Source organism: Mytilus edulis, chromosome 13, assembly GCF_963676685.1.
Source record: "Mytilus edulis chromosome 13, xbMytEdul2.2, whole genome shotgun sequence".
NCBI classification, from domain to species: Eukaryota; Metazoa; Mollusca; class Bivalvia; order Mytilida; family Mytilidae; genus Mytilus; species Mytilus edulis.
The window spans coordinates 22,909,195-22,922,158 of record NC_092356.1 but is presented as its reverse complement, the minus strand read 5'-3'; the positions used below and the strand labels follow the sequence as shown (position 1 = coordinate 22,922,158).

Here is a 12,964-nt window from a genome sequence, read left to right as displayed (position 1 = left end):
GCTATGATACCTTACATATACTTCTAGAATACAATCTATCGATTGTAGCTGGATGTTAAGCAACCGACAATCAACAAATCAATCGATCTATAATTAATAATTTCCAAGCAGGAGATATTCTTTCAACCTTTGAAATCTTTCTAAATTAAGGAATATGTCTGCCTCATGCAAAGGTCCGATTCCTAAGCTCTTTAATGTTGCATCAAGTTAGGATTATCATATATGTCGAGTACTTTTGAATAAACATTAATTGTCGAAATGCGCATCTAATTTTGCGATTCAAATAAAATATGCAATTGATTTTATATTTTTTATTAACAAAATATATTATTGACAGTTACACATTCTTAGACCATTCATACAATAATAAACAAACAAATATTAATTACAAATATTTACAAAACAAAAACTTAACAAATTCAAACACGTATCCTTATTTTATATTAGTACATGTATGTAAATTAAATTACTGTCAAAGACTGCATCCTAATGACGTGATTGAACCTGATATAAAGATAAGACGCTAAGCAAAAATTTCTACGACGTCCACTTTCGGCCATTTTGTTTTCCATTTCCGAAAGGCGTGTCTAAGGCGTTGACACCACCACTGATTGACCAGGTAGCAGACGATCGGTTTGATGTCAAGGTAACCTGTGACGTTTTTCTCTGAGTCGGATCATTCTTTTTTAGTGGACCAATGAAAGATAGAATAACAGGGAGTACGAATACACTATGCAAAAACGCAAATGTTATTACTAAAAACATGACCTTGAAAAATGATCTGAAAACAAATGATCTTGAAAAGATTAGCGTGCATATTCCAATAACCGACGAAAATGCACAGTTAAACACCGGTCCCCCAGCTCGTACCAACGATGCATTTGTTTTTGAATTTCGATCCGTTCCCTCAACTGTCATGAATGCATGACATATGTGCGCACTGAAATCGACAGAAAAACCTACACTCATAATAACGTGGATCATAGTGATGCAGCTCAAAGACAGTCCCCAATAATACATGAAACCAAACACGCCCACCATGATTGAAACAAGTGATGACGTCACTAGAAATATCAACAGTGGGTGTGGCATGAATATACACGTGATCACAAAACATGCAGCAACGGCTATGCCAACTGTTTGCATTGTATTTGGAAGTACAGATACATATTGCTCAAAGTAAGTGAACGGTTGTCCGTATGCAAAAACCGGAAGTCCTGATTTTTCTGCTATTCTGCGCATTTCTTGCATCATAAGTCCCTGTTCGTATGACTGTTGTATACTTTTTGTGATGACGTATACTCTTGAATACTTTATTTCTGTCCCATTGTCATTAAACACGACATCGTTTTTAAAAATTGGCGCAAACTGAAAAAACATTCGTACTTTGTTACAAAATTCCATCTTTGTTCCGTTTGTTATTGCTAAACCAGATTTATAAAACTCTTTCAACCAGTTAATTTCAAAGCTGCTATGGACAAGTTCATTCGATTGTGCAGATTGAATAAAATTGTTGATTTTATCGACAACTTGGGGGTCTCTGTAGTCTAATGATTGGTCGATATTAAAAGAAATGGGAATCGGAAGTGGAAAATTATCATATTCTTCAATACTGTACTTGTAATAATAAGAGTCCTCACTGACTAAATTTCTAAGAACAAGCCCTTGTTCTAGATTGGTAGTACCCAAAATTGAAAATACGAGGTAGGTTATATAGACCAAGGCAATGACAACCTTAGCGGGTATATTAAGAACCAGTTTAGGCAATATTTTAGTTGGAACAAATTCGAAAACGCTCTGCAGATCTTCTTTTTTCTCAGGAGTGTCTCCACTGCAACATGCGTACACTAGAGGGTTCCTATAACCGGAAGCTTTCATTTCTTCAGTAGTGTAAATTGTTTGACATGTCAGACAATGGCGGCTAGATGCTACTCTACGTTCATGAAAAACCAGACAACCAAGAAAAAACGTGATCTGGTTAATATAGCAAAGTATAATTGCTATTCCTGAAAAAAAAAGTAAATAATGCGTTTCAAAGTGGTTTGAAATAAAACAATCAATATTATAAATTATTAAAGTTAATGCACACTTGAAATTAGTGTGGCTTTAAAGCATTCAGATGATTGCCCGATGCATGAGAAGAAAATTGAAACAAATGTAATGAGTTTTCTTCTTTTCATAAAAGCAAGATTCTTTCCAATAATGCGTTTAAGTGTAGATTGGAAACATTCAGAAAAAAATCTTTAAGAAGGGAGTAATGACTAAGAATTCTTTGTTCCGGCGACCAAAGGAAACGAAAGATTGGAATCACTTCTGATCACGAGTGTATTTACCTTTCCGGTTCACCCTTGTCTCCTTCTTTCATTAAAGAACGTTCGTTTTATTCCTTAGATGTACAAATTAAGTTTATTTGGCATATAGCTTCAGTTTTATATGGTATTTCAAAGAACACATATGTGTTTTTAATCACGTGGTTTGCGTTGGGTCTTCTACAGTGTCTTGTTAAGGCTTTTTTCAATCGTACAACTTAAAGGGTTGCGGTGATAACTTTTGGAGCTAGAGCATTCAAGAGCTCGTATCGCTCACCTTGATATATACAGAATTACAACAATGGTAACTCTCTACCCCTATGACATCTCGTTACGGTTGATAGCAATTATCATAATTAGATAGAAGAATACATGGTATGAGTGCCAATGAAATAACTTGTTTTCACGTGACATTTTTGAATTGGTTGATTGTCGTATGTACGCACCTGTATAAAGACAGAAATGACGAACGCTCATGAAATCAGACATGTAGCCGACCATGAATGCTATCAAATCTGTAAGGGACGTTATTGTGATGGCAACGCCTGTTGTCCGCATTGTGAAACTGATCCGTTCCTCAACTGTTCCCCGCAGTGGAGCATCTGTCAATCCCGATAGCAAAATGAACATGTCATCTACACCAATACCTATTAAAAGAATATGAACTATATTAATAACATAATTCAAAAAACGCAACATAGCTTTTTCTCTAATGAATTGTTATGCATTTGTCATTTCGGGGTCTTTAATAGCTTACTATGCGGTAATGGGCTTTGCTCATTGTTGAAAGCCATACGGTGACCTATAATTGTTAATTTCTTTTGTGGACAGTTGTCTCATTGGCAATCATACCGCATCTTCTTTTTTTTATATAATATTAAATTGTAATTCAAGTCTGGTGACTTTAATAGCGATACATTTCTTATCTAATATATAATATTTTATTATATGGATTTATATATTATACATCATATCTTCTAAAAAATTCCGTGTCATGTCAACTATTCTATTTAGTTTTTTCAATAGACGCTTCCTGTCTTTGAACTTTTCTTGTGTTTATTTCGATTCTATTTTATATGAAGAAAATAGTCATACCAGAGGACATTAGTACTATAGCTGTGATGCATTTCAAATTACTAGCTGCTATATAAGTATTACCTAAAATAAGAAAAGGCATTATGCCAACCATGTTCACATAGGTTATCCCCAATGCTCCACATAAACCAAAGGCACCTAGTATTGCAAGGGCTGTAGCAAGTACTCCAACTCTTCCAAGATGGCCTCTCTGTGTCAAACAATTTCCGCCGGCTGTAACTAAGGAAGCGTATGTTATCATTATTGTGAAGGTCAAACTAAAAAGAGCAATGTCACCTATAGTATTTTCGTCTAACTCCGTGCTTATTGAGTCGGAGTGACTCAAAGTGAAATCTGTCAAATTAGCCTTGAACTCTGACATCTGTTTTACGAATTCTTTTTCCCATGCAACAGACAACGCAGTGTATTCTTTATTTTGCTGTCTAAGATAGTAATGGAGGCGCAATGATCTTGCAGATTTGAGAACTCCGTTTTCAGTGTCAACTTTTCCAAACTCTCTGTCTGTTCTGTGGTCGCCATCCGGGTCGCTGGATGTTGGGTATGTCAATGTACCATTTGCTACTTGTGCCCAAAAGAAATCTCCGACGTACCACAATCCCCAAACAGAGCATTGACCATTGTTAATTGCACATAAATCTTGATAAAAATATGATTTCCCATCGGTATCATTTATACTAATACCCATGACAGTTTGGTGAAAGCTCTGAATCTCCGGCAAGTATGTTTTGTTGATAATATTGTCATTAACAGTAAAAATGACACTTCCGTAATGGCCAAGGTCGGGTAACTGATGGAAATGAAAGTTTTCATTACTTTCATCGGGAAACATAGATTTTATTCTCAGTTCATCAGTATCCGCCTGACTATTAGTTGGGGTATATAGTGTTTTGATATCGTTCTCCGAGGTGATCCACATTACATTCAGCCCAAGCAAACCGTTTAACAGTATTGCAAATGTGATAGCTGCTGCTGGATTTCTGCTGATGACTTTCCCATAGTAACCAAATGCACTGCTTATTTTGTCCTCAACTTTTCTGTAGACATCCATGCCAATCTAAAAGTAAAATTTGCAATTCTTTATACAAATGTATTAATTAAAAGGTACTTTATATACTTTTTGAAGTATTAACCTTTTTAATTTTCTTCTAGTGCTGCGCATACTGTTGCGCATGCATTTACTGCTATCCCTTAACCTATTGTCTTGAATAAACAAAAATCAGAGACTGATACCACAGGATCTATATGGAGGTCCTTCATTTCTTCATTCTATAATTTTTCATTTAGACATTTATTCTCTACTTTTTATATTTCATTACTCCAATATTCTGCATTCCGGATATATATATTTTACCAATCCATTATTCTCTATTCTTTATTTTTTGGGTTATTATTCTATATTTTTTACCCATTGTTCTGCCCTTTTTGTTTCTATTCTATATTCTACAAATCCATTATTTATTTATTTATTTCATTTCTCAGGGAATTATTATTGTTGACAACGTTAGTTTATTTTTCTGTTTACACGCTACGTTCATTTAATGATACAATTAATCATATCACAAAGGGGGCTATTTGTCTGATGCCTGATGCTAATAATTACTTTGGGCAAAAACATGACAAGGTGACGACTTTTAGATAGTTAAATGTCTGAATAGCACGGTTACATGACAAGATCGAGAGTCTAGAACAATTGAACATTGCAATCAATTTTAATGTGTTTTTTTCATTTGTTTTGTTTTGTTTACAAATTTGTTGTCAGACTCGTGAATATTTAACTTTTATGATCCCTACACGCATGGTGTAACTATTCTTGTACATGTAAATAGGTGTTATATAAATCGAAATTGAAGTGTCCTTATATAAAACGGAAAATCATAAATATACATAACAGAACAGTCGATCCGAAATAACCTGAAAATTCCAGTCGCTATATTCAGCAGCGCTGCTATGGCTATTTTAATCTCTAAATTAGGAGAGGTTAATGATTTGTAGCGGGAGTGGGAGGGTCTGTATTGTTCGGATTAAGACTCGAAAATAAAAACATTTGAGAAGGGAAGGGATGCTTTTATTATTTTTTAGTCACCCGTACGTAAGATTGAATTAGAATATCGATTCAAGTTGTTCGTTTCTATGCTATGTAATCATCAAAGATGATAGATTTCAATGGTCAAGATTTTGCAAATGCTAAACGATTGACGAACGCAATGAAATGTATTTACATAATTATGTTGTTTACATTAAGTCACCAAGAATAATAAATTATTTTTCGTGAATGAATGAATAATGTGACATATTTTGGAGAACTTGACAGTAATTATGATGTATATCATAAAAAGTTGTATAGCAATAGTAAGAAAATGATGTTTTTATTGAGAGTTACACGTACGTTAGTTTTTATTACATGTACTTTTATCGTGTGTCATCACATATCATTATCAATAAAAGTAATTAGTATGTGGTTGAAGCAGAAAATATATCACTATTTAGAAATCAATGGTGTAGCCAAAACTTCGGTTAGTAATCCTCTAAAAAAAATTATGAAAAAAGTCATACCCTCAGATCGTATGCCAATCGTTTGCGTTTTTAATTCATATTAACACTGTGGCAATATTAGGGAGCTACCATTTGATTTTTAGGGGGGGCTAGGATGAAATTTGAAAAAAAAATAGGCAGGACAGGAGTTTTGAATAAAACAAAAGGCAGGATGAGACACCTGCAAAAAAAAAGTCAGGACGACAATTTAGGTAAAAACAAGTCAGGATAAACTAAAAAAAAAAAGAAGGCAGGACCGAACAGGACCCCCCATAAAAATCAAATGGTAGCTCCCTTAGACAGAATCCCAAAAATTAGTGATACAATTCAAACAGCATTGCTTTAGTTAACATATTTCTTTCTTTCGATTAAATTGTCAATTTTTCAAGAAAAAATTATCTTTCATACTTGAGATATAAGAGTCCATTTTAATTTTCCAAAATTAAAAGAACTTTTAAAGAACAGAATTACGTGTATAAAAAGATATGATATAAAAAAAACCAAAGAACATGGATGTAAATAACAAACACCAAAGGACAAGGATGTAAATAACAAACACCAAAGGACAAGGTCAAGAATGTAAACAACAAACACCAAAGGACAAGGGTGTAAATAACAAACAACAAAGGACAAGAATGTAAATAACAAACACCAAAAGGACAAGGGTGTAAATAACAAACACCAAAGGACAAGGGTGTAAATAACAAACACCAAAGGACAAGGATGTAAATAACAAACACCAAAGGAAAAAGATGTAAATAACAAACACCAAAAGGACAAGGGTGTAAATAACAAACACCAGAGGACAAGGATGTATATAACAAACACCAAAGGACAAGGTCAAGGATGTATATAACAAACACCAAAGGACAAGGATGTAAATAACAAACACCAAAGGACAAGGATGTATATAACAAACACCAAAGGACAAGGATGTAAATAACAAACACCAAAGGAAAAAGATGTAAATAACAAACACCAAAAGGACAAGGATGTAAATAACAAACAACAAAGGACAAGAATGTAAATAACAAACACCAAAGGACAAGGATGGAAATAACAAACACCAAAGGGTAAGGGTGTAAATAACAAACACCAAAGGACAAGGGTGTAAATAACAAACACCAAAGGACAAGGATGTAAGTAACAAACACCAAAGGACAAGGATGTAAATAACAAAAACAAAAAAACATGGATGTAAATAACAAACACCAAAGGACAAGGATGTAAATAACAAACACCAAAAGGACAAGGATGTAAATAACAAACACCAAAAGAACAAGGATATAAATAACAAATACCAGAGGACAAGGATATAAATGATAACCACCAAAAGACAAGGATGTAAATAAAAAAACACCAAAAGACAAGGATGTAAGTAACAAACACTAAAGTACAAAGATGTAAATAACAAACACCAAAGGATAAGGATGTAAATAAAAAAACACCAAAAGACAAGGGTGTAAATAACAAACACCAAAGGACAAAGATGTAAATAACAAATACCAGAGGACAAGGATATAAATGATCAACACCAAATGACAAGGGTGTAAATAACAAACACCATAGGACAAGGATGTGAATAACAAACACAAAAATATAAGGATGTAAATAACAAACACCAAAGGACAAAGATGTAAATAACAAACACCAAAAGGACAAGGATGTAAATAACAAACACCAAAAGAACAAGGATGTAAATAGCAAACACCAAAGGACAAGGGTGTAAATAACAAACACCAAAGGACAATTAAGGATGTAAATAACAAATACCAGAGGACAAGGATGTAAATAGCAAACACCAAAGGACAAGGATGTAAGTAACAAACACCAAAGGACAAGGGTGTAAATAACAAACACCAAAGGACAAAGATGTAAATAACAAATACCAGAGGACAAGGATATAAATGATAACCACCAAAAGACAAGGATGTAAATAAAAAAACACCAAAAGACAAGGATGTAAGTAACAAACACTAAAGTACAAAGATGTAAATAACAAACACCAAAGGACAAGGATGTAAATAACAAACACCAAAAGGACAAGGATGTAAATAACAAACACCAAAAGGACAAGGATGAAAATAACAAACACCAAACGACAAGGATATAAATAACAAACACCAAAGGACAAAGATGTAAATAACAAACACTTATCGAGAAGGATGTAATTAACAAACACCAAAGGACAAGGATGTAAATAACAATAACCAAAGGACAAGGATGTAAATAACAAACACCAAAAGAACAAGGATGTAAATAACAAACACCAAAGGACAAAGATGTAAATAACAAACACCAAAGGACAAGGATGTAAATAACAAACACCAAAAGGACAAGGATGTAATTAACAAATACCAAAGGACAAGGATGTAAATAACAAATACCAGAGGACAAGGATATAAATAAAAAAAACACCAAAAGACAAGGATGTAAATAAAAAAAAAAACACCAAAAGACAAGGATGTAAGTAACAAATACTAAAGTACAAAGATGTAAATAACAAACACCAAAGGACAAGGATGTAAATAACAAACACCAAAAGACAAGGATGTAAATAATAAACACCAAAAGACAAGGATGTAAATAAAAAAACACCAAGAGACAAGGATGTAAATAACAAACACCAAAGGACAAAGATGTAAATAACAAACACCACAGGACAAAGATGTAAATAACAAACACCAAAGGACAAAGATGTAAATAACAAACACCAAAAGGACAAGGATGTAAATAACAAACACCAAAAGGACAAGGATGACAATAACAAACACCAAACGACAAGGATGTAAATAACAAGGATGAAAATAACAAACACCAAAAGGACAAGGATGTAAATAACAAATACCAGAGGACAAGGATGTAAATAACAAACACTAAAGGACAAAGATGTAAATAGCAAACACCAAAGGACAAAGATGTAAATAACAAACACCAAAGGACAAAGATGTAAATAACAAACACCAAAAGGACAAGGATGTAAATAACAAGGATGAAAATAACAAACACCAAAAGGACAAGGGTGTAAATAACAAACCCCAAAGGACAAGGATGTAAATAACAATCACCAAAAGAACAAGGATGTAAATAACAAACACCAAAGAACAAGGATGTAAATAACAAACACCAAAGGACAAGGATGTAAGTAACAAACACCAAAGGACAAAGATGTAAATAACAAACACCAAAAGACAAGGATGTAAATAGCGAACACTAAAGAAGAATGATGTAAATAACAAACACCAAAGGACAAGGTCAACGATGTTAATAACAAACACCAAAGGACAAGGGTGTAAATAACAAACACCAAAGGACAAGGATGTAAATAACAAATACCAGAGGACAAGGATGTAAATACTGTGGATTCATTTATTTTCGTGGGTACCAATTTTCGTGGATTGCAGAAAACTTGCCTTTTCGTGGTGATGTAATTTCGTGGTTTTGCCAAAGTGTGCATACAACCTAGTAGAAAATTTCTTATTCGTCGAACATTTAAATTCGTGGTTCACCTGTACCCACGAAAACCACGAAAATTGGTATCCAACGAATAAAAATGAATCCACAGTAGCCAACACCAAAGGACAAGGATGTAAATAGCAAACACCAAAGGACAAGGGTGTAAATAACAAACACCAAAGGACAAAGATGTAAATAACAAATACCAGAGGACAAGGATATAAATGATAAACACCAAAAGACAAGGATGTAAATAAAAAAACACCAAAAGACAAGGGTGTAAATAACAAACACCAAAGGACAAAGATGTAAATAACAAATACCAGAGGACAAGGATGTAAATAGCAAACACCAAAGGACAAGGATGTAAATAAAAAAAACACCAAAAGACAAGGATGTAAATAACAAACACCAAAGGACAAGGGTGTAAATAACAAACACCATAGGACAAAGATGTGAATAATAAACACAAAAATATAAGGATGTAAATAACAAACACCAAAGGACAAAGATGTAAATAACAAACACCAAAAGGACAAGGATGTAAATGACAAACACCAAAAGACAAGGATGTAAATAACAAACACTAAAGGACATGGATGTAAATAACAAACAACAAAGGACAAGGGTGTAAATAACAAACACCAAAGGACAAGGGTGTAAATAATAAACACCATAGGACAAAGATGTGAATAATAAACACAAAAATATAAGGATGTAAATAACAAACACCAAAGGACAAAGATGTAAATAACAAACACCAAAAGGACAAGGATGTAAATAACAAACACCAAAAGACAAGGATGTAAATAAAAAACACCAAGAGACAAGGATGAAAATAACAAACACCAAAAGACAAGGATGTAAATAGCCAACACCAAAGGACAAGGATGTAAATACCATTTACCAAAGGACAAGGATGTAAATAACAAATACCAAAAGGACAAAGATGTAAATAACAAACACCAAAGGACAAGGATGTAAATAACAAATACCAGAGGACAAGGGTGTAAATAACAAACACCAAAGGACAAGGATGGAAATAACAAATACCAAAGGATAAGGATGTAAATAAAAAAACACCAAAAGACAAGGATGTAAATAACAAACACCAAAGGACAAAGATGTAAATAACAAACACCAAAGGATAAGGATGTAAATAAAAAAAACACCAAAAGACAAGGATGTAAATAACAAACACCAAAGGACAAGGGTGTAAATAACAAACGCCAAAGGACAAAGATGTAAATAACAAACACCAAAGGATGAGGATGTAAATAAAAAAACACCAAAAGACAAGGATGGAAATAACAAATACCAAAGGACAAGGATGGAAATAACAAACGCCAAAGGACAAAGATGTAAATAACAAACACCAAAGGATAAGGATGTAAATAAAAAAAACACCAAAAGACAAGGATGTAAATAACAAACACCAAAAGACAAGGATGTAAATAGCGAACACTAAAAAAGAATGATGTAAATAACAAACACCAAAGGACAAGGTCAAGGATGTAAATAACAAACACCAAAGGACAAAGATGTTAATAACAAACACCAAAGGAATAGGATGTAAAAATTAAACACTAAAGGACATGGATGGAAATAACAAACACTAAAGGACAAAGATGTAAATAACAAACACCAAAGGGTAAGGATGTAATTAACAAACACCAAAGGACAAGGATGTAAATAACAAACACCAAAGGACAAAGATGTAATTAACAAACACAAAAGGACACGGATGTAAATAACAAACACTAAAGAACAAAGATGTAAATAACAAACGCCAAAGGACAAAGATGTAAATAACAAACACCAAAGGGTAAGGATGTAATTAACAAACACCAAAGGACAAGGATGTAAATAACAAACACCAAAGGACAAAGATGTAATTAACAAACACCAAAAGAACAAGGATGTAATTAACAAACACTAAAGGACAAAGATGTAAATAACAAACACCAAAGGACAAAGATGTAATTAACAAACACAAAAGGACAAGGATGTAAATAACAAACACTAAAGGACAAAGATGTAAATAACAAACGCCAAAGGAGAAGGATGCAAAAAATAATCACCAAAGGACAAGAATGTAAATAACAAATCTCTTTAGAACGTTAATAAGTAAACACTAGAGGACGTAAAAAAGCAATCACGAAAGAGTCAACAAAACTATTTCATTCAGTTATGTTGTGCTGCGATGTAGTTTTTTTAAGGTGGGGTAAGGGGGTTCTTTTGTTTGATTTGTTGCTTGTATATTAAACAAGCTTTTTGTTTTGTTGTGCTACAGTTCTATAAATATCCTTATTATGAAGCAAGTTGTTTGCGCATGCTCAGGAAAGGTATATATAAATTCGAATGTTGTCGCGTTTAAAACAAATAAAACTAGCAAAAATAAAGGCAACAAATGCATATTTTCAACGAGATAACAATATCAATCTCTTTTATTATTTTTGTTATCTCGTTGCAAATATGCATTTGTTGCCTTTCTGTATGTTATTTTTGCTAGTTTCAATCTCAATTAGCTTATTCTTAAAATTTCTTTCTGATATTTCAGCTTATCTTTCTGAGAATTGCCTAAGAGTTTCTAGGTTTTTAGTTAATATGGCCAAATGATATTTAAGTTGGTAGACTTAACTACTTTCGTTAACCCTTAAAGCTCGCAATAATTTTTTAGGCGCCCGTAAGTGGCATATATGCAATGGAAACTTTCTTATCGTTTGGGAAAAAAATAAAGCCAGAAAACATTTCTAGCAACTTACCTTGCATAAGGTACATTTGTATTATTTATTGTTTATACATTTTATGTTTTCGTACTAAAGGGGTATGAAATATATGCAGTTAGACATTAAGTAGACGATTATAAACAAAATCATCATTGCGTTGTCCTTTAAATCGCTCTCATTGGGATATATTTGCTACGGAAATGCGGTAAACTTTTATCATTTTAAAAGAAATTAATTATGGTAAAAGAAATTTAAACTTTTCGTGCAGATATGAACCCATGCTGAAATTAAACATACATGTAACCGTAAATTAAATAAGTAATTTAGGGGGAAAAACATGTAAGTAGTTTATTCTTAGTACTTTGTTTTATATATATTAAATATATTTACTACTGGTTGTAAGGGATACAGGTGTAGCTATATAAAAAGTAATTATGAAAGTATGTGAAATTCTATTTCATTTTACAAATCTGATAAATATAGTATTCAGTTTTGGGTATGCATTTTAAAAGGAATTATAAAATGTTGTAATTAAAGTGTGAAATTTAAAACTCACCTTTTGTCTTCAAAGTTCTGTTTTCTAAAACCTTAGTCGGGAATGTTCATTGGTTTAATATACATATTGTATAATTAATTCAGCACCAATGACGTTTGTCAACTTGATTGACATAATGTTTAATATACATAACATATAAACGTCCGCCTTTAGGAACGCCTTTGTCATAAAGTGCAGCCTACTTTCATTATGCAAGAAGAAAATTTAAGTCATTTTTGTTATTCATCAAAATATTCATAAACAATAATTTTAATTACATTAAAATTAAAGGGCAATCAAATTCATCA

General features: G+C 32.8%; 1 protein-coding gene across 1 annotated transcript; it reads right to left on the bottom strand.

Moving 5' to 3' along the window:
• Positions 1 to 296: 296 nt before the first annotated feature.
• LOC139500611 (patched domain-containing protein 3-like) lies at positions 297 to 12,728 on the bottom strand. Its single transcript, XM_071289364.1, has 4 exons — positions 12,678 to 12,728; positions 3,468 to 4,458; positions 2,756 to 2,956; positions 297 to 2,006 (listed from the first exon to the last, which is right to left on the bottom strand). The coding sequence occupies exons 2-4, from the start codon at positions 4,450 to 4,452 to the stop codon at positions 538 to 540; spliced, it is 2,655 nt and encodes an 884-aa protein (XP_071145465.1). The 5' UTR covers positions 4,453 to 4,458; positions 12,678 to 12,728; the 3' UTR covers positions 297 to 537.
• Positions 12,729 to 12,964: the final 236 nt, after the last annotated feature.